The following is a 23,834-nucleotide window of genomic DNA, read 5'->3' as shown; positions in this document are numbered from 1 at the left end:
TATAAATAGGTACAACCAGCCCCATTACCTTCATTGGAGTTGTACTAATTTACATCAGGAGAGAATTTGGCTCTGGATTTTTATAAGGGGAAATTTCCCTTTATTTCTCCTTCCTTTTTCACCACTACATTTTACAGCAGAACAATAAGACATGGTACTACTTATATAGTATGTTGATGGGCAGCACTATAAAACCCTAAAATAGAATATTTTATTCATCTAGGGAATTGGTTCAACGTACTTTTAGTTTAAGATTTTTTAAAAAATATTCTGTATAATCCTGCCCCCAAGATAACTGAGTTAGTGGCTTTGGGGAGTGAAAAGGCGCCATTCTTAATCCTTGATATGATTTACAGTGTACATCTTGTGTCTTGAAAAACAAACCTCTAAAATGGCTCTAAGGAAGTAAGTCCTTTTTGTTGCTTCATTGTTGTGAGATTTAAATCAGTGGGCCAATCTGTAGAAGATGTGGTGTAAGGCATGTGGGGATTCATACAGTTTTCAGTTAAAATATTTCCTAAGTAGCCTAAATCAAAGGACTCACCCACACAGAATTTTTCTTTCAAGTGTTTTGCAGGTGTTTCGTTGAATTAACACTGTCAAAAAGAATAAAAGGAGCATGGTAATATTTCAACTTTATCTTGATAACAGAAAATCACAGCTTGTGTAATGGAATATGAGCATTTCAGGCCCAATCTTTTTACATATCAGAGTGGAAAGTTAATACGTACATAGAAAAGGGTCCAAAACTACTAGGATCTGGTGAAGCCAGATGCTTTCTATCAGACTTAATTGTTCTCTCTCTTGAGCTCCACACATAAAGTTTGTATCTCAGGCTCAGGATTTTCCGATTTTTCTTTCCTGTTATTTCTTTGGCTATTCATGACTCCAGGTTTTGTTTTGCGATAGACTTTTCACTATAGTTGTTGGATTCCTGTAGGGACAGTGACATGCTCTTTACTGTGTTAGTTCTAGAGTCACTAGTGCACTTGTTTTTCAAGCATGTACAACTTCAGACAGAATTAGTTCAGTGAACAGGTCAAGGTTCCCAGAGCATTCTGAGAAGCTGCTTGCTTATATAGGCTAATTATGTCAACTAAACTCTGCTGCCGTTTTCCATCGCTACAGGTAACACTCTAACTGTAACATGGTTTCGCTATGTACTAAGACAACTACTCTGGTTGTGAATGCTAAGACTCCTTTTTTTTTTAATGAAATGAAACAAAACCTTGATGGAAGCATAAAATAATTGTGGAACATTATCTGATCAAGTCAACTTAGATTGTAATTGAAACGATAGCAATGCATATTTTGCCTGTCACATCTATTAAAAGTGTGGGAATTTCCCTGCAGCACTATTTTGTTCTCATTGCTGGCAAACAGTTTTTCACAATTTGCTTGTAACACTTTAACAATAGCATAAAAATACATGTTTCATCTTGTTATACTCAGGATATTCTCGATTCTCTTATATTCAATATGGCTATTTAGAACAGTACAGTAAGTTCATTTATAATGGTAGCTGTGACGGGTTCGGTCACAGAGACCCCCTTTGGACTGTCGCCTGATGGGCTCAGAGGTAGTTTGAGCACATTTTCTCTGATGGCTTGGGACTTCAGAACCCTGTCTTGTTGAGCCAGTCATACAAGGCTGCTGCAACACAGACCCAGAGTCTGAACCATGCCTCCAAAGCTGCAGACTTAACTGAAAACAGCTCAGCACGTGCTCCTGTCTCCAGCACACAGACACCCAGCTCCTGATGGGATCCAAACCCCAAATAAATCCATTTTACTCTCTATAAAGCTTATACTGGGTAAAATCATAAATTGTCCACTCTCTATAACACTTATAGAGAGATATGCACAGTTGTTTGCTCCCCCAGGAATTAATCACTTACTCAGGATTTACTAATAAACAAAAGTGATTTTATTAAGTATAATAAAGTATAATGAAAAGTAGGATTTAAGTGGTTTCAAGAAATAACAGACTGAACAAAGTAAGTTAACAAGCAAAATAAAACAAAGCACGCAAGTCTAAGCCTAATACATTTAAGAAACTGAATACAGGTAAATATCACCCTCAGAGATGTTCCAATAAGCTTCTTTCACAGACTAGAGTCCTTCCTAGTTTGAGCCCAATCCTTTCCCCTAGTACAGACCTTGTTAGTTCCAGCTCAGGTGGTAACTTGGGGATTTCTCATTCCCCTTTGTTCTGTTCCACCCCCTTTTATAGCTTTGCTACAAGGCAGGAATCTTTTATCTCTCTGGGTCCCGCCCCTCCTTCTAAAAGGAAAAGCCCCAGGTTTAAAATGGATTCCAGTATCAGGTGACATGGTCACATGTCCTGTGAGACCCCAGCCTCCATTCTTCCTGGCCTGACTCACAGGAACACAGGAAGGCTTGCGACTAAATAGAGCCATTTACAGGTGATTGATTCCGAAACACCTTTAACGGCTTCCACTTAACATCTTTCCATCAGTAATACAAATTTATATCTTAGTCTTCTAACTCCAATACATGCATACAAATAGGATGAACACACTTACTAGATTATAAGCTTTGTAATGATACTTTACAAGAGACCTTTTGCATGAAGCATATTCCAGTTACATTATATTCACACTCATTAGCATATTTCCATAAAACACATGGAGTGAAACATCACAGTAGCCACCTATTGAGTCCCCCTTTTTATTAATTTCACATAGAATCATAGAAAATTAGGGTTGGAAGAGACCTCAGGAGGTCATCCAGTCCAACCCTTGCTCAAAGCAGGACCAACGCCAACTAAATCATCCCAGCCAGGGCTTTGCCAAGCCAGGCCTTAAAAACCCCTAAGGATGGAGATTCCACCACCTCCCTAGGTAACCTATTCCAGTGTTTCACCACCCTCCTAGTGAAATAGTTTTTCCTAATATCCAACCTAGACCTCCCCCACTGCAACTTGATACCATTGCTTCTTGTTCTGTCATTTGCCACCACTGAGAACAGCCTAGCTCCATCTTCTTTGGAACCCCACTTCAGGTAGTTGAAGGTTGCTATCAAATTCCCCTCTCACTCTTCTCTGCTGCAAACTAAATAACCCCAGTTCCCTCAGCCTCTCCTCACAAATCATGTGCCCTCCCCCCTAATCATTTTTGTTGTTCTCTGTTGGACTCTCTCCAATTTGTCCACATCCTTTCTGTACTGGGGGGCCCAAAATTGGATGCAGTACTCCAGATGTGGCCTCACCAGTGCCGAATAGAGGGAAATAATCACTTCCCTCAGTCTGCTGGCAATGCTCTTACTAATACAGCCCAATATGCTATTAGCTTTCTTGACAACAAGGGCACACTGTTGACTCATATCCAGCTTCTCATCCACTATAACTCCCAGATCCTTTTCTGCAGAACTGCTGCTTAGCCAGTTGGTCCCCGGCCTGTAATAGTGCATTAGATTCTTCCATCCTAAGTGCAGGACTCTGCACTTGCCCTTATTGAACCTCATCAGATTTCTTTTGGCTCAATCCTCCAATTTAATCCTCCATCTAAGTCACTCTGTATCCTATCCTTACTCTCCAGCATATCTACCTCTTCCCCCCTCCCACCCCCCAGTTTACTGTCATCTGCAAACTTGCTGAGGGTGCAATCCATCCCAATATCCCGATCATTAATGAAGATGTTGAACAAAATTCATCATTTTTCACTGATTTTAACATTTTTCCCACCATGGTTACTGATACTTGTTTATAGTCTCCTAGTTTTTGCTGATAACTGCTTGACAAGAAGCACTTCCTTTGGAAAGGCCAATTCAGCAGAGCATAAGGTTAGAAGTTATATGTGAGAAGTAGCAAATTAAAAAAAAAACAAAAAACAGTACAAAGGAGAAGCCATACCAAGGAGGGCTAGAAAAGAAAAAGGAAGAGAACAAAGGAGAATAACCGAGAGACAAGATAGATGATGAAAGAAAAGGGGGAAAGGAAAAGTAAAAAAAAAAAAAAAATGATGGGCCAGAAGAGGTGCACAGAACTTGAGTTAGATCCATATTGTTGATTAAATCCATGCCACACATTCCAAAACCTATTTCCACTCCATTTCAAGATAAACATAGTAACCTCCATATAATTCCTTTATATACCAGTTCAAAATAAAGGAAAATGATACAGTGGAAACCCTGGATATCTGCACATCACTGACCTTGAAAAACTAATTTTAAGTTAGCTCCCCCAAATATAATAGATATATGATATCTGGCTCGCTCTTCAAGAGAATGCAGCAGCTGTACTCAAGGATTCTGCAGCATATACATCGGCATGCACTGGTCAGATTTCACCATCAGGGTCATATCTGGTCTTGGTATAACCAAGGGTTTTGGTTAACCAGGATTCTCATCATCAAGGTTATACTACATTAACACACAGAATGTTGTTGTCCTTAGACAGAAGGAAAGAAAATTAGTGACAATCCCTACTTCTTTTCTTTTCTTTTCTTTTCTTTTCTTTTCTTTTCTTTTCTTTTCTTTTCTCTTTTCTCCCACTCTCTCTTCTTTCTTGTCATCATGTCTCTGCAGATACAGTATCTTGTTTCCCTAGTTCCTTCAGCAAAATGTGGCATAATTTGGGAGAGAGGCCAGGATTTATAAATGTGGTGTCTTTTGAACTGTGGGCAAGCATTAGTTTCTCTCCTGCAATTGTCCTTTCTCCTCTGTGATCTAGATTTTTAATCTGTAGGCATTTATACCCATCTCCTCAAACTTTTTCAAATGTTTCTGTCCTAAATGTCACTGATTTTAATGGCTCAGAGGTGGAAAACTTGCTTTCATGACATTCCCTGATAGTAACATTAAGCCATGAACCATGATCTTATTCCATTTGATTGATGAGCTCATTTTGCAACAGAGGACAAATTAGATTTTTATTTATAATGGTGATAAAAATTAATGCATGATCTTCCTATTCTGATGGTGTTAGATTTCTGTGTTAATACACATTTTACTAGTCAAATCTTTAAGTGCTCCCCTGATCTTTTAAGGTTTTTTTTAAAAGCCTTCTCTTCCAGGTGAATACAGTTCCTAGAGAAACAAAGTATTTCCTCCTTTTTTATTTTCATTTTGACAACTTGACATGCTTTATGTCTACTGCTTAGATTTATTTTTTACTTATTTTCTTGTTTTAGCACCGCCAAAGTTTACAAGAACTCCCGTTGATCAGACAGGGGTCTCTGGAGGAGTCGCATCATTCATCTGCCAAGCTACAGGAGACCCAAGACCTAAAATTGTCTGGAATAAAAAGGGAAAGAAAGTCAGCAATCAGAGATTTGAGGTATTAGGTCCATTGTTCTGTTCCTCTGAAAAACATTCATTCTAACATCACATTTATTTTATGTTTTTAATCCTGGTGAATGTACTTTATTACCAATGACTAAGCACATAGCCAGCACTGCAGGGGATAAATCTTTGCAAGTAGTCCTGGGAATAACCTTCTCTGCAAAAAGAAAAGGAGTACTTGTGGCACCTTAGAGACTAACAAATTTATTAGAGCATAAGCTTTCGTGAGCTACAGCTCACTTCATCGGATGCATTTGGTGGAAAAAACAGAGGAGAGATTTATATACACACACAGAGAACATGAAACAATGGGTTTATCATACACACTGTAAGGAGAGTGATCACTTAAGATAAGCCATCACCAGCAGCAGGGGGGGGGGGAAAGGAGGAAAACCTTTCATGGTGACAAGCAAGGTAGGCTAATTCCAGCAGTTACCAAGAATATCAGATTTCAGAGTAGCAGCCGTGTTAGTCTGTATTCGCAAAAAGAAAAGGAGTACTTGTGGCACCTTAGAGACTAACAAATTTATTAGAGCATAAGCTTTCGTGAGCTACAGCTCACTTCATCGGATGCATTTGGTGGAAAAAACAGAGGAGAGATTTATATACACACACAGAGAACATGAAACAATGGGTTTATCATACACACTGTAAGGAGAGTGATCACTTAAGATAAGCCATCACCAGCAGCAGGGGGGGGGGGGAAAGGAGGAAAACCTTTCATGGTGACAAGCAAGGTAGGCTAATTCCAGCAGTTACCAAGAATATCAGATTTCAGAGTAGCAGCCGTGTTAGTCTGTATTCGCAAAAAGAAAAGGAGTACTTGTGGCACCTTAGAGACTAACAAATTTATTAGAGCATAAGCTTTCGTGAGCTACAGCTCACTTCTCTAAGAATATCAGAGGAACAGTGGGGGGGGGTGGGGGGAGAAATACCATGGGGAAATAGTTTTACTTTGTGTAATGACTCATCCATTCCCAGTCTCTATTCAAGCCTAAGTTAATTGTATCCAGTTTGCAAATTAATTCCAATTCAGCAGTCTCTCGTTGGAGTCCGTTTTTAAAGCTTTTTTGTTGAAGGATAGCCACTCCCTAGGTCTGTGATCGAGTGACCAGAGAGATTGAAGTGTTCTCCAACTGGTTTTTGAATGTTATAATTCGTGACGTCTGATTTGTGTCCATTCATTCTTTTACGTAGAGACTGTCCAGTTTGGCCAATGTACATGGCAGAGGGGCATTGCTGGCACATGATGGCATATATCACATTGGTAGATGCGCAGGTGAACGAGCCTCTGATAGTGTGGCTGATGTGATTAGGCCCTATGATGGTATCCCCTGAATAGATATGTGGACAGAGTTGGCAATGGGCTTGGTTCCTGGGTTAGTGGTTCTGTTGTGTGGTGTGTGGTTGCTGGTGAGTATTTGCTTATTCAGCAAATACTCACCAGCAACCACACACCACACAACAGAACCACTAACCCAGGAACCTATCCTTGCAACAAAGCCCGTTGCCAACTCTGTCCACATATCTATTCAGGGGACACCATCATAGGGCCTAATCACATCAGCCACACTATCAGAGGCTCCTTCACCTGCGCATCTACCAATGTGATATGTGCCAGCAATGCCCCTCTGCCATGTACATTGGCCAAACTGGACAGTCTCTACGTAAAAGAATGAATGGACACAAATCAGACGTCACGAATTATAACATTCAAAAACCAGTTGGAGAACACTTCAATCTCTCTGGTCACTCGATCACAGACCTAAGAGTGGCTATCCTTCAACAAAAAAGCTTCAAAAACAGACTCCAACGAGAGACGGCTGAATTGGAATTAATTTGCAAACTGGATACAATTAACTTAGGCTTGAATAGAGACTGGGAATGGATGAGTCATTACACAAAGTAAAACTATTTCCCCATGGTATTTCTCCCCTCCATCCCACCCCCCACTGTTCCTCTGATATTCTTGTTAACTGCTGGAATTAGCCTACCTTGCTTGTCACCATGAAAGGTTTTCCTCCTCCCCCCCCCCTCCGCTGCTGGTGATGGCTTATCGTAAGTGATCACTCACCTTACAGTGTGTATGATAAACCCATTGTTTCATGTTCTCTGTGTGTGTATATAAATCTCTCCTCTGTTTTTTCCACCAAATGCATCCGATGAAGTGAGCTGTAACTCACGAAAGCTTATGCTCTAATAAATTTGTTAGTCTCTAAGGTGCCACAAGTACTCCTTTTCTTTTTGCGAATACAGACGAACACGGCTGCTACTCTGAAACTTCTCTGCAAACTGGTTGTGCTCAAGACCATTGAAGAGAATATGGTTTTGCTATCTCTTAAGAGTTTCCTTTTGATTTTTTTAAAGATTAGCATTGGGAATGGTCTGAAGGGAGGCAGCTTTCCTACCTTTCGTGGCCAGAAATTGAACAAAATGATAGACTGTCTACTAGTGGAATGTGGGGGTGTTTCTAGGGGGTAAATCTGGGGACACTATTGTCTCTTTAAGTGGTGGGAGAAGTTAGGACTAAGGTTGGATTGACCTATGAATTGTTCCAGATGCCTATACCCAAAACCTGGAGTTGATTATGTATAACTTCAGCTGTATCTCTACTAGCTTCTCAGTATTAAAAATAGGATTTTGCTTTTAGAAAATAATCACAAGGAAAAGTGCTATTATAAATGATCTATCACACAGTTCTGACACACACTATATGAATGAATGGTCTAGACTTGCATGCCAAAATGTTTATAGGAAAATTTAAGTCTGTGCCTCTGACTATGAAAACACAAACCAAAATGCAGTGGGATAATTTTTCACAGTACTCACCAAGGATGTTAGCTTTTAATGGTATTTAAGTTGATAACTCACATATGGCTTTGTAAATTAGTCCTGCTATGTCAATAGAGCAAAGGCTAAATTTTATTTTTTGTGGGGGCTACTTGTTTTATTTTAAGTGTATTTAAAAGCAATCAGCTCATGTTTTGGTATCATACAAGATATAACAACCTTTCACTAGTTATTATGGTTCTTTGCAAGTGTATTTAATTCAGTAAGAAAAATAGTTGTCAAAGGATTTTAAGATGTGTACTCTCCACTCAATGCAAGTAATTGTTTATAGCTTTCAATGCATATGAACATCTCTTTTTTACGTAATTGGAGTGAGAGGAGAATAGGCACTTTATAATAAAGGATATGCAATTTGTCCCATAATGGTCACAAAATCTACATTGAAGATGAGCAACAAACAGTCAGACAGATCATGTATATGTCTGAGTGTTGTATTTGTGTTGATTTAGTTTTATTTTGCAGTATTATATTGTATTTGTTTCATATACCATTTTATGTTTATTTCTGTATTTGTTTTATGGGAGAATAGGCTAAAAGATAAACATGTTTTACTTCCATAAAATATTTGAACTGAACTATAAATATATGATGTAAAATGTATTTTAAAAAGTCATTAAGTGGTATGTGGAACAAAAGTGTGTATTCAAATAGGACAGGACATGTTTCAATGAATTATGAAACATTTAACAGGTAATTTTCATTATAAAGCATTGAAAAGCTAGTTAGTTAAAGCAGAAAGCACATCAACACTTTAAGGAGCTTTCTTCCCTCTCCAGAAAAAAGCCATTAACTCATCCTGTAGAATTTTCAGATGGAAATTAGAGCAACAGCAGAAATTAGATTCAGAAATGGCACATGGAGAAACAGGGAACATTTTGGACTTTCCACCTCAGCAGTAACTGCAGGGGTCTCAAATAACTATTCTTGTTTTTCCCTTATTCACTAAAATAAATATTTATGTATCTTGCTGAATTTCATTACTCAGTAGTAAGGAGGCTTCACCTGTATCTCTCTCATTATAAAAGTGCTTTTGCTCTCTGTTTGAACAATTCCAAGTACGTGATATTGCCCAATAATTTATAGGAGCAGTTTATCATTTCAGAAATTTAAGGCATAGAGCGGACCTTTTATACAGAAAATATATATTATGAATGAACATTGCATGGTGTTTTTCTTGCATCAAATCCATTCAAACCACATGCATTAGAACGTTCAGCTTGAAAATTATTGGCCATTAGAGGTCCCTTTTACAGTTAGGAAGCTATCTTGTTTGGAATCAGAGTGCCAGAACAATTGGTTTCACCTCACAATTCTTTTGTCCATACTGTTCAGGAGGTAACATTTTTAGCCCATAAATAGGCTTGGCATAATTTGATTTTTTTTTTGTAATTTTAATGGATTTTTTTTATTTTAAGCATATTTTCCTGATTTTCACAATTGCACAAAATATTGGTTTTAAGCATTTTAAAATTATTTTATCAGTTTAAATTTAAATTTTCACAGCTGTAGGAAATTGGGAGAGGTCTAGACAATAATTTTTTAATGACAATAGACATTGAGATTCAAAAAGTTAAAGCTTTATAACTGTTAAAATATGATTGCTAACATCACTTATCAAAATACTATGAATATCCTAAAATATCCTAAACTAAAATTCTAATAAGTTCTCAAGTAACATCTTTCTTGCTTTGCTTATCTGTAAATTGCTGTGGTTATCGATGAAAATTTTTTTTTGTTGGTTGGTGTGTGTATGGTGAAATTAATTTTTACCAACAGTTACTGATAAAAATCTTTTCCTTCCAAACCTACGCATGAGCAAAACCGCTTGGGGCATATATCTAATCCATAGTGTAATGTGCAACTAAAGGGAATATCAGTAACATTCATCTGCTGAAGCTTCCCCATTCTGTAATGATTTGGCTTCTCTGTAAAGGACCACAGGTCTCAAACCTGGGCCCACAGATTCTCAGGCAGCTTTCACACCCTGACTCTCCCTGGGGAGCTGACCCAGAACTACTGCATATGAGGGGCTCACAGAACTCTGACTCCTCCCAGAGGCACTGCCCTCAAAGATCCTAATTGGGGACGATGGCCAGCCCCACCAATTGGCCAGAAGGATACATAGGAAGTTGTCTGAGCAACTAAGGGGCTTCCCCGACTGGCTGCCGCATTGGACCTGACTCCTATTTGATCACTGGTTTCTGATTCTTGCTCTCACCACCACTGCTTGGTTCCTGGACTCTGATTCTGTTTCTCACCTCTATCTTGGTTTCTGGATACTGATTTTGACTCTGACCAGAAGGCCTGACTACCCCTACTTTGACCATTAGGTCAGACTGCCCACGTCTCAGTCCTGACATTCCCCTTTTGAGTCAAATAGTTGTACCAACCTGTTTCTTAGGATTGTGGAGCCTCATCTCCCTCCATAACAGCCCACACATTATATATACCTGCTGTCCTGTTTTGATTCACATCAGAGGGAGGTCTGTGTGTCCTTTAGGTTTGTTCAAGATGGTGGCTTTCTTTAAAGAACAGAGAAAAGTAAGTTAGTATGTGGGCTGTGTTATTGATCTCTCCCCAAGAGAGCACACATTATTTTGCTGTCTCTCGGACTCCTCCCAGTCTCAGAAAAGACAGTAAACCAGCCTTAGGATGTGCACAGTGAGGTAACATCCATACAAACCTGAGTCCAAAACCATGGAGGCTGGTGATCAGTGCTGCAGTCTGTGGGACTGGGCCTGGTTCAACAACATCCTGCCCAGTGCTCTATACAAGGCCTACCATAGGAGAATCTGCATGTCTCATGCCTGCAAACAAAAACGTTTTAATATCATTTACCAAGAGAAGGTGACCCTTCAGTTTTCATAGAGGGCCTTGCTATTAATCTCTTATCCTTTTATTTTAATTCCAATATGAGGCAAAGGAAAATCCTGGTATTCCATACATGTGGCTTGAACTCTAAGAGTCAGATTTTCAAAACATAGATTGCATTTGTGCAGGTACAACTTTGCATATGTATATTTGAATGCTATGATTTTGCATTTAAATGTTAGACTTTATATATGCAAAAACCCATTAGTGTACAGAAACCAAGGACAAATGGGCTAGAGCTTGTAAATTCTGTCATTTGCACATGATAGCAATACTGCCCAAACACATATGGAATGTGCATGGCTCAAATGTTACATAGCAACCAGTGTAGAGGTGGGTGAGATCCATGCTCCCAAGAAAGAACTGTTGTTTTGCTTTATCAAGGGATCTTTTAAGGCTTAAGGGGTCTGTTGCCTCTTTAAGAGTCATGTGGCACTCAACAAGGGACATAACATAACCTCCTGAGCCAAACAAGAACCTGCTGTGGTACGATAAATTTGCAAGACAGTGACCTGGCACTTACTTAGTTTCAATGCCTGACTGAATGAATGCAGGAGTCAGAAGAAGAGGTCTTAGTGACAAATACAATGCACTGTAGTTCCTATGAGCAATTCATGTCTACTTATAAGGGTGTTAGTCTCTTAGCTCGAGCATACTAGGGAGCTTAAGCAGAAATGTAAATTTTATTTTTCTGACCAAACACCAGATTATTTTGAAGAAATCCATGAATCTGGCATCCCAGCCTAATAGCCAGGATCAAGGCTGATGATAGTCCCAAACTGTTGTACATAGTTAATGAAAAAAGAAATAGTTAATGAAAGTGAGTTATTTTTTGAGTTAGTTGCTAGGGAAGGTGTGTGTGGTGAGTGGGCTACTGTAGCAAGTAGCAACATCCTGACAAGATGATTGATTTATCTCCCCAAGTAAGAGGAGGGAAGAGGCAGCAGTCCTATTAGCTCCAGACTACAGATGTATATTCAGGTGGGGGAATGAAAGTTTCTTATGTAAATGATTCAAAAAAACAACCGTACATCACCACCAAGAACAACACAGTCGTTTCATTTTGTCTCTAAGCTGGACACACTCTATTTAAATTATATTATCTGCTAATATTAATTATACATGGACCAAATTCACAGCTGGAGAAAACAAGGGCATGTCCTTTGGAAGTGTCTGGGCCACATTCAAACATGGTGTAAATAAAAGAGTGAATTTTATGTTGGCTTTAAGTGGTGAAGTAGTATAATTCTTAGCTATTTGTATTTGATGTGAGTGCAAAATAAATTCAGCTTACATGCCAAAGGGGGAAGACACTGAGTGGAGTGCAACAGGAAAAGCAACTAGCAGGAGAGTGTTAGTGGGGTATAAGAAAGTGTGAGGGGCCTAAAGTAAGAATATGCTTTCTTACACCTTCCTGTTGGTTGCTTTTTGTCACTAACCCCTTCCATGTAAATTATACTTACACTGATCTTCAGTGGATCTATGTATGTTACACTGCATTGCCACTTAAGCGTACTTACACCTGTTTGTATAACCAATGTACACTACAGTCTAAGTCACTGTTGAATTCGCCTCTGTATGTATATCTGAAAAATGAAACTGGCTTGGAGGTTATGAATATTGATAGTTCATCGTGCGTACACAGAATTAGCTGAGAGGTAGGCATTTGTAACAACACCTGTGACAGCTGTTGTTTCCTTCAATAGGTAATAGAATTTGATGATGGATCTGGATCAGTTCTCAGAATACAGCCTCTGCGGACTCCACGAGATGAAGCTATTTATGAATGTGTTGCTTCCAATAGTGTTGGAGAAATAAGTGTGTCCACTAGACTCACTGTTTTACGTGGTAAGTCCTTGTCAGACAATAACTTATTTTCTTTGATAGTGTCAAAACTATTACACCATTGCAGTGTTTTGGGTATTTTTCTACAGCTAATGAAAGAAAGAGTGTTTAAGGCTCCTTTTTGGAGGGTACTGTTGGATTGTGAATGCTGGAAAATGGGAACTTCCTTGTTTGAAGTTTGGATTTGGTTTTCTTTTGGATATTTGACTCTCTAATGGCTCCATCTTACTGAACAGGGAACAGGGTGGGGAAGAAAATGCCATGTCAAAGAAAGCAAGATAAGGAGGAAATATGGGAAGAGTCTGGCTAGAACAAGCAAACAATAACATGTTTTGTGACTGCATCGGACTTGCACGTTAGTGCTGTCTTGTGCAGCTTTTATTTGCAGGATTGGCGTTTATACAGAAAGTTACCCATGCTGTCACTGACCTTAGTGAAACTACAGAAACAGTATTTACATAAGGATGAGCTGCAGCTAAACATTTTCTCCAAAGTACTGGGCGCAAACACGCTGTTCTTCAGCCTCAGACATGCATGTCATCATCTACATCTTTTTATTCATTTATTTAGCAAACATAGTTATTGAGGCCAATGAAAGGATCATCTAATTTTTCAACCCTGGAGTTGGAATATAAGATTTAGTGCCAAACCTATGGACTCACTTACAAATGATATTCCCATTGGAGTAAATGCTAGTAATCAAATGGCCTTTTGTATCTGTTATTCATTCTTCTGGAGACATATAGGAACTTTGTTATGACATGTGAAATGTGTCCTTTCCTCACTTGCTTGCCAATCCCTCCTACAGTGTATTGTCCACTCTGTATTTTGGAGGGAGGCGCTTTCGTCGGAACACTAGCACATAATGCACCATACCAGCCACATAAACATTCAGCAGGAAGTTTGTGAAGTTTAGGGTCAGGGTTAGGGTTTGTGTCTTCTGGGATGAGAATTTCATTTATCAGACAGCATTAAAAGAAGACAATCCTTGGAGCTCTGTGTTTTATTATTCTTTGCCTCACCATTTAGAACCATTTGGGGAGATATAGAGGTTGCTTTTCTTTATTTCTTTTCTCTTCGTGTTACTTTCAAAGAACTGGATTTCTGTGTAGCAAGAAAGACTAAAAAACACGTACAAATAAGTTAATCAGTGTAAGCAATTATGTTGTTTACATCACCGATGAAAAAGGATCACAAAAAGGAAAAGTGTGTATATGATATATATTTAAAAATTTTCCTCAGAAGTACCTGACATAATGAAAATAAATACATGAATAAACCTGCTAAAAATTAAAATGTTATCTCTAGTGTTAACTTGACTATGTTTGGCATCATTTTAAATTTTTTCCCAGCCACAGTTAATAAAAATGGAAAGGTTGATCATTTGGTTCATATTTTAACTCCCCTGTTCAATTCCCTGAATAAAGTAGTTGTTTCTATTGTTTGAAATGACAGAAATCATATTCTGTTCAGTTTTTTATAAATTCATAAATTAAAAAAGCCCCCAAAATAGTCATATTACATAGCAATAATTGTTGTTTTCAGTAAGATCTGAAGAGAAGCTCTGTGTGAACTCAAAAACTTGTCTCTTTATCCGACATAAAGTTGGTCCAATAAAAGATATTTCCTCCCCCACCTTGTCTCTCTAATAGCAATATATATCATTTAAAAATTAAGAACTTGGGGGGAAAAAGGGGGAAAATTCAGATGTAAAATGTATTATCTCCATACAGCATTTAATGAAGGGTAGAACACGTTACCTACTGAAATATATTTACAGGCCTCCTGGGTCTGAAATGTGTGTGCTTGTGTTTTTAAAGATGCAGTTCTGAATCAACTGTTTCTTCCTTACTCTGTAGTAGAGAGACATTGAGACTAATCCTCTTCTCATTGACAAAAATGAATACTTAAATGGGTGTAAGATTGGCACCCATGTCAAAACTGGCTGGCTCTAAAAATATGATCTACCTGTTCCCCACCCCCATCTGCAATGTAAGCTGTTTGTTGTAAAGTATATGCAGGTTTTTCTTTCTTTCTTTCCAACTCAAATGGTTCAATACTCCTTAAAAATAACTTAGGTCAGCATTCTACATCTTATGAACAGCCCTACAATAATAAATGAGTGTGCATGCACATGATGGAGATAAATAAAAGTTGGTAAGAAAACAAGGAAAAAATTAAAATGATTAGAAATGGGAGACTTTATAGTCTCCAGCCATAATGCTCACAGTTTTTGTTAAAAGGATAAAAGGAAGTAGCTGAGATCCTCTGGTTCGGGGCTCGATTAAAGCAAGATCCATGGATCTAAGCCATGAGATGGAAGGAGGCCCATATACACATTGATCCATGAGGTGTGAAATGGTGTAATAATGCCAGAGAGAGTTGGGATCTGCCAACTGGAGAGTGTGAGGTAGCTTTAGGTGGCAGGTAGTGTGAGGTGGAAGGTTTAGAAACCACTTGGCAATGTTGGGGTTGATCATTTATTTTATTAGGTCCAGTGTTTCAGGCATGAGCATCCAGTGACTCAGGCAATGTAGGTTCAATTACTGTTTTGTGCTTCCTGTGTGGCCTTGGACAAGTCACTTATTCTCTATATTCCTCACTTCTCCACCTATAATATGACCACAATAGTACTTCTGTACATCACAGGGATGCTGTAAGGATAAGTATGTGAATAACTACGAGGCACTCAAATACTACAGTGTTGGGGGCCATGTCAGTATGATAGATAGATCTGAGTAGATTGGATCCAGGCCCCCTCGAGGCTTAATCCACCAGAGAGCCCCCATGTCGCTCTGCATTGTACAGGTGGTACACATCTCTTTTGCAGGCTTCTCAAATACTGCCTCCCTGTGCTCCCTGAGAACCAGCACAACATTTGTGCTGCATCTGAGACCATCCAAGCTCTTGCAGTTGGAGGTCAGAATCTGACCCAGAATTAACAAGCTTTGCCACCCTTTTGCCATGAGGGTTGATGAGGCAGAGGGATGTTCCCACACAAGGAAGGGCCCAGTCTCACAAATTTTTTTAACCAGTTGAAGGTATGGTCAGCTTAAGTGGTTACAGATAACTTGGTTCAGTTTGTCTCAATGCAGTAACCTTTTTGCCATCACAACCACATGTGTACGCCTCCACCCTGTAGTCTGCCTAATCAGGTTTCTATGGGCAGTTCTGGGCAGCTATCACACAGGGCCTCAGCAGGAGCTGTCTGTGCCTTTGCCTATCCTCTTCTGTTTAGATTCTTCCACTGTGCTCATAACCCTGGTATCTGGTCAGTAAATGCTATGAGGAATGCTGCAGCCTCTGGTTTCTGGAGTTGGTGCTTTACAGTACGGAAGAGGTGGCAGGCAGAAAAGATAAGTTTCGCTGATCACTCTGAAGCATTACGTGAAAAGTAGGCCAAGACAAAGGGTTGGGTCCTTCTCCACTGAAGACTGAAATGCTAGTGCACTAACACGGTAGAGATGTTGGTGTCATTTATGTGCCAGCAGTGATTTTCATGAACCCAGCCTACCCTTTGCTGATGAAGCCATGCCAAGACTATAAGCATGTCAACAAATGCTGCTTTATCTGTTGCCACCGTTGTGTCACAGTGGTGTTTGAGTGCACCTTTATGAGACTGAAACCTCCTAAAGCAAAACAACATAAAGTGGATGTATTCCTACCCACATCATTGCTGCATGCTCTGTTTATAATACTATCTGTGAATTAAAAGCAAAGTGCTACATAGACACTTGGAAACTGAGGCTGGATCCTGGTATATTCCCATCTTGCTACAAGCCCTGTGATTACCATCATAGCAAATATGCATAATAATGGATTCTCTGTGCCAATATTTCTGCTCGCACTGTCAATTGGCGAGGAGGAAGAGGAGCAAAATCTTTGTGTTGAGATGCTTTTCTCATATCTCTGTTATAAAGCTGCTTTTATAAAGTGATTGATGCGATGTCAAGCAATCGTGGTATATAATAAAAAGCGAATTATGTATTTAACAGTGTTTCCTTGACCATTGATATGACAAGTGTAATTAAAGGACATTGTTTTTATTAGAATGGAAAAGGTTCAGAGCAATTTCCAGAGTTTGAAAAATAGCGGGAGGGATGTGGGGGGGTATGCATTCAAAGCACCATTATTTTCCTGCTATCAGAAGATGGGTCACAAGTAATGATAATTCGTTTTCATGTTCTCACAATACCTCATGATTTTGAGGTGGGCAGGGGCCATTTTAAACTGGCTTGCTCCTCTAGGTGATGTAACTGGGAAAAGCCATCTAGGGCAGCTTACACATGGGGATTAGAGTCCCTGGAAGTCAGACACACAGAGTGACACCTTTATTCTCAGGGACAATGAACTGTGGGATGTCTGACTGCACAGTGCTAAATAAGAACAGGGAACTGGATTTACCCGTTACACTGGCATTGCTATGGGTACCCATCCCATTGGCAAGATCATGATGTACCTAGCTGGTGACAAGAAATTTACCATGTGCCAAAAGAATCAGCTAGCTGGGGAAGTGCCTGGGTAATATTCACTGGCTTTAACCATCTTTCCTATGTACACAGTGTTTTTAGTCCATTGGGTCTCTAGCTGGTCATAGGCATGGTAGAAAGTTGTGTGGATGGGGTCAGAAAGACAGAGCATGTGACACATGCATATATCTATTTCAAAAGCATTCACTAAGAGAAGTTTGAAGAGCCATAGTAAAAATTTCACAGATTTTTAGTGAGAATGTAACCGACTACGTGAAATACCTTATGACCAGAATTAGCATGTTCATTATTATTAATGCCTCTTTTTGAAGATGAACACTGTGGTCCCTGCTGTGAAAATGGTACTTTGGACTTTATATTATAAAGTGGTCTCTGCTGGGGAGCCGTGCTAGGAACATTAAAGAACAAAGCACAGCTGCTTGACAATCATACAAAAGGGTTTTATGAAAGAGAGGACCAAAAGGAAAGGTGGCCAATATACAGACAACTTACCGGCAATTATGGTACCAAGTGATGTGCAGATTACTTGAAATGGCTTACAAAAAAGTGCTAGGAATAAGCGGATGCAAAATTACAAACTCTTTTGATATATTTTAGTCGTGTGTGTAAATACATGCAGGGCAAATAGAAACATTTGCCTTTCGTGCAGTATAATTTGAAACACTTAATGAATTATTGCTCTCTATAAGAGGGAAGGGAAATAGAACTGTTAGCCAGATCAGGAAATGAGCAAAAATTTGAAAAACACACAGTCCATTTCCTATGGCTGGGTTTTCAGTTCTTTTATAATGAAGGAATATTTTGTTGTGTCTAATGTAGAACTTTAGCATGACAGTACGCTTTGTCAGGAGAACTCATTCTATAACTAGTGTTAATAGTTTAATAAATTCTGCGTATGTAATTTAAATTATCAGGAACACATCAGGGTATAGTATCATAAGATATATAATGCACATAGATTCAAATTTTACTTTCAAATACATGTGTGCCACCCTATTGATTTCATAATTAGTTATTATCATTTTATATGTAAAAATAATTTTAAAATCTACATTATCGCCTACAGTCATTCATAATATAAATAGAATGGGCTGAATAATATTCATGAATAACTGAACTATTTTTTTATCAATTAACTCATATATTTTTCAAGTAATATTTTAGTAGTCACTCAAGTCCCAAGATGTAATATTTGTCAAAGAAATTGTTTTCCCCACCAATACATGATTAATTTATTCACAATTTTTTTCAACTGTTATCACACAACATAAAATAATGCAGTTTTTCCTTCTGCATGGAATAACTGTATGCCAATGTATTTTTAAAAGGACTTATTACTGTTAATAAAATACATATTGATAGTCATTAGAAAACTATTTCTAAATGTAAAACAGGTAGAATAGGAGTACATACACTACTTGAAAATGAAGGAAATATCTCAAGTTCATCAAAATTACTTGTATCTAAAATGCTTTTATCAAGAATTTCAAAAGTGAATAGTGAGCTTGGGTGCTTCAAATTTTGGATGCCAAATTTAAGCTATCTCTAAGATGTATCAGTTTAGGCAAAATAAACCACTATCTGCTTTTGAAAATCTTAGTCCTAAACTTTATTTTCTATGGTGGTAGTTCTACTTCTGTGAAACTTCTTTGAATTCCATGCTGTCCCAGAAAATTATCTTAACATTCTACACTGCTAGGATGTGTCTACTAAATGAAGATGTACCTTTCCTTGTTGTTTTGATCTAGCTAATCAGTTAAAACAGTTACTGGTCATGGTTTGTGTCTTTATAATGATTTTCTTATTTTTCCGTTCTAGTTCATTTTCCTCTGAATTTCATCTTCTTGTTCATTGAAAAACATTTCAGATATTTTCTTCCATGACTGTAAAATTACCAGTTCAGTTTCACTCATGTATATCTGTTCATGATGTCTACTTCATATTTTGAAATGGTATCAGTAGTATAAAGTATTGCTATCTAATGTTCACAGGGACAGTCAATTTGAAGTGGACAGTCATAAAAGATGAATGTTGGCTTGAAGCTTCAGCCAGTTAAACTGTTCCTCCTCATACATTTCTATTTTATAATAAGAAACTTTTTGTAGTCGATAACTGTTCATGAAATAGATGTCTGGCAGTCAGGTGAACTGAACATCCTCAGACAAGAAGGAGGAATAATACTGTACAAAGAAATAATAGTCCTCTTTAGCATGAAGGGCTTTTTTTTAATTAAAATGTTTTGGCCAAGAATGTACATCTGTTAATTCTTTTCAGACAAGAACTCAATCATTCATTTCAGCCTGAAAAGCTGATCACAGTCTGGGTGGTCCCAGGGGAGAAACTAATAATTGTTTTTAGCACTGTAACCAATAAGTGTCTATCTCTGCTCATTACAGAAGGAAATTACTGTATCATGAGCCGGGCAAATATATCAGTGTTAAAACATATTGTGCTTTTCCTTCTATTTTTTTTTAACCAATTTATTTTAGTTCATTGATGTTTGTGAGCATCCACTCACTTGTCCTAGAATTGAGCCCCAAATTGAATCCATGCTTGATCAGATACCATTCAGATTACAAACTGGAATGAGTAACAATGAGGCGAGAGAGAAACGTTAGTACTCCAATCCTGCAAATCTGCCTAAAAGGTCAGTTGTAGGATCACCAGTCACCTAGGTCACCAGTTTTAATCTGGCCTGGTTCAGTAATGATCAGAAGTTATGAGAAGCAATGGGTGGGCGTTTTGATGTCGTCCTTAGAGGATTACATCACAACCCCCACCCCACATCACCATTCTAGCTTTTACTAATCAACACTTTTGGTGATTCAGTAGAGAGACAGATAATGAAACGGGTGAAGACTGCAAATTTTTTACCCCTTATGGGTGGTCCTATGAGATCAAGATTGAATCAAATAAGCTGGGCAGTGTAAGACTGATAGACAACTGCTGTCTGTACTGTACCTGTTTCATAGATAAATAAAGGTTTTCCATCTCCTAGCTGTTACTTTGTCATTTTTCTCCACCATTAAATTAGATGAGTGAAAAGAAACAAATGGTGAATTTTTTTCAGTGCCTAGGTGGATGTGAGGTATTCCATTTATATTAAATAACAGTTTATGTTTTTGATTGTGCAATTATTTAATCTAGTAGTAAACTTGTGTGCATCAAATATCTATTTTTAATTGATAAATGTAATAATTAAAGATTACTTAGTATACAGGAAGCTGTCAGCTATGACAAGAAGCCTGACTCTACAAACTCAAGTGACTAATCCTTATGTGTGCATGTAGCCCCTTGTGCTCCTACAGAGTCCCATCGATGCAGTATCAGAGTTTAAAATGATATAAAATCCCATAATCCACTGTTGTAAAACCACTGTCTGAATCAGAGCTCAATGCCATTACAAAGTGTACATTCTGCTTCACTGTGTTGATGAGCTATTTAAAATTTAAGCTGGATAATACATTTCCTATTACTTTCCCCTTTATTTATATCCACCTACTTTAGTTACCTATGGCCTCGATTCAGCCTGGCATTTAAACACATGCTTAAGTCCATCTCTTCAGGAAAGCAATGAAGCACATGCTTACCTGTAAGCTCCTGTTTAAATCTTGTCAAAGTTTGTGGAAGTCAATGGAACTGAAATACCATCAATGTGGAGATGGTATTCCTGTTTATAAATTGTGGAATGATATGATAAATTGCATTTAGCTTCCATCTTTGACTGCCTCACCTCTATGCTTCCATTAATCAGTCTGCTCTGGGACTACTTCCAACATTCCAAACCTCTGAGTAGTCTAACAGCTGTCATTTTTTTAAAGCAACCTGACACAAAAATGTTTCCTCTCCCCTGCCCTCCCTCCCTTTAGAATCTGGAATTTCCTCTCCATCTCCATTTGCCCTGCAGTTCAGAATGGACAATGTTCTGTCCTGCACCCAGAGACTTGTTTCAAGACCAACATTTTGCAAAATATCAGGAATAGAGGTGGCTGCTTTATTCCATTGGAGGGGAGCTGGGAAAATCCCCCCTTTCCAATGAAATAGGACAATAGTTTCTATTTCTGGAAGGTCATAAGATATCAGACCATAAAATTGTGACATTTTGTAAAGAAAAGCCACTTCCGTTAATTTAAACAGGTTTATAAAATTTATTCATTGAAGTTTTATCTCTTTCAGGAGCATCCTAGGTGCACTCAAGATACTTAGGAGAGAGAAAAATATTATAATAACTACATATTAGAAATCTCTATAGATTAATTTATTCTGTCTGTTTATCTAAAATAGACAGTGATAATGTATAATATTTGTTGCTTAAACAAATATACATGTCAGGTGTGTTATGGGCATGAGTTTGGAATTGCCAGCATAACTCATTCACTAAAGGTGGTAGTGGTGGGGTGATACTGGGTGGGAGATAGTTTTATTTTTGTTATGTGTGCAGTAGGTCAGCCTGTCCTTCTGAAGTTAGTTCACTGTTTATTGCAAAGCTGTCAGCAGTCTTCTGATATTAAAAGGGCTATAGTACTGTACGTACATACAGATCTATCTATCATGTTGCAAATGTGTATTTGGAAACTTTATACTAGAGATTATTTTCCTGAAGAAATGTTTCATTACCAGTTTGAGGATATGGTTCTTTACATATGGTTTCAAGTAGCTCGTGATCTGGCTTCTTATTAGTGTATGTACTTGATTTAGGATGAAAGGAAACCAGTAGTTTTAGAAGCTTAATAACGTTCAGTTCAATTATTACCAAGGTAAATTTATGTATAAAATGCATAGCGGGGATAATAAAGCTAAGTTTCTAGAAGAAGGTCCTCATATAGTAGATCAGCTTTTCAGTCTAGTGATTTCTGAGAACACTAATGTCTTATCAAGTGCACCATTAGGATGACAGGAAGGTTTGTTGAAATGCAGGACATGTTTGACACTAGAGTACTGAAGTGACAGCAAAATTAAATCAATTTTTAATGCTATAGGCACGCATCTTGAAGGGGAAAAAACCTGAGAATTACATCCAGTGAAAGATATGGAAACACTATCTGGAAAAAAAATATTTTGCAAAAAAACCACCCCAAAATTATTTCAAGTAATATTGAAGATACGTTTTGTTTATTTAACTAATAACTATTTATAAAATATGCTTTATTATTGTAGTTGTCTAGTTTTATAAGATTTCATATGGAGCACAATGAAGGAATATCAGCAAATATAAGAAAATTTTAAAACATACCAGTTAACTACATTGGTATTAAAATAACCTCTCTCTCAACAGATTTCATTAAGCTAAACTGATTTTAATAGTAAAATATTTAGATTTTTAGAAATGGGAATTTGGCATTTCTGACACAGAATGATGAACAGTAATAGATAAAAGCAAAAAAAAATTATTTCTACTGTAAAGTGAAGAGAATAAAATAGCCAGGATTAAAGCAGCCTACCAAAAAAATCCTTTTATGAATGTGATATGGTTTATGCATGACATTAGATATTATTATGATAGCTCTTATTTCAGGTATGGCCATGCCTGCTGTAAACTAACATCAAGTGGTGCAGCTGACTTACTACCGTTCCATTAATCTTTGTTGCAAAGATGCATTAATAAAGTCTCCTCCACTCACTAGTTCAATAGCAAATGAAATTCCCTCATCTTCGATTACAAACAGATAAATCATCTTGTGCAAAATTTAGCTGTGACTTAAATTATTCCATTAAAATGATTTACTATCAAACTACTACAAAGGATCTGCTAGGATATAAAATGTTGCCTAGTAATAGAAGCATTTTGCTAGATATTTATTTCGAAAGCTTCTTGTGAAGTACAGTATTAGTAACTGCATACAACAACAACAAAACAAGATTTTCAAGTGGAAGCATTTCAATAAGCTTTTAAGATAAATTCAAACTAATAGCACTGATTAGAAGCAGGTGCTGTGTAAGCTCTGCCAATGCACCTGAATCCTGACTCTCAGTACTTCTGCTATTCTTCTCCTGGGCTTCTTTTAAGGAACCGTTACCAATTGTATTTAACTGAATTTTATTAAACAGTAATTAAAAATAGATAGTTAAAGGAATACGGCCAGATGTTTAGGCTTCTCAGATCCCTTAACTTACAGTTAGTTTAATGTTCCATTTATGAAGCTGAAGAGTCCTTAATCTTTCCACATCTAGTAAGGACAATAAAGAGATTCCCTGCTTCTGGGGACAAGCACGGGTCCTCTGAGCATGTCTTGTTGCCCATTTTACTCACCTTCTCCTGGAAACACCACTTTGTTATAGGAAGACTGGGTGAAACTCCCTGTGGAGTAGGGAGAACCATTGTGGAATCACTCCTTGTACTAACTGGTATGAATAAGAGACACTTTCTCTCCCATGAGATCCACAGTGCTCCAAGCCTGGGACCAAGCTCAGAAACTGATCTTGGCTTCCCATTGGTTCCTCACTGTTTTCAGTGGATTTGCCCTGTGATATATTT

General features: G+C 37.9%; 1 protein-coding gene across 50 annotated transcripts in view; it reads left to right on the top strand.

Moving 5' to 3' along the window:
* PTPRD (protein tyrosine phosphatase receptor type D) overlaps positions 1 to 23,834 on the top strand; it is a 1,712,576-nt gene that overhangs the window by 1,371,479 nt on the left and 317,263 nt on the right. For 27 of the 50 annotated variants that reach the window (XM_043515496.1, XM_043515533.1, XM_043515525.1 and 24 more), the window contains 2 exons: positions 5,153 to 5,298; positions 12,731 to 12,872. In XM_043515496.1, coding sequence (XP_043371431.1) covers positions 5,153 to 5,298; positions 12,731 to 12,872 — 288 coding nt within the window. Of the gene's footprint in view, positions 1 to 5,152; positions 5,302 to 12,730; positions 12,873 to 23,834 lie in introns of all 50 variants that reach the window. The other 23 variants (XM_043515489.1, XM_043515490.1, XM_043515491.1 and 20 more) reach the window with 1 other exon arrangement.

The sequence above is a fragment of the Dermochelys coriacea genome, chromosome 5 (assembly GCF_009764565.3).
Source record: "Dermochelys coriacea isolate rDerCor1 chromosome 5, rDerCor1.pri.v4, whole genome shotgun sequence".
In the NCBI taxonomy this organism is placed as follows: Eukaryota; Metazoa; Chordata; order Testudines; family Dermochelyidae; genus Dermochelys; species Dermochelys coriacea.
This window is presented reverse-complemented; position numbering and strand designations above follow the sequence as displayed.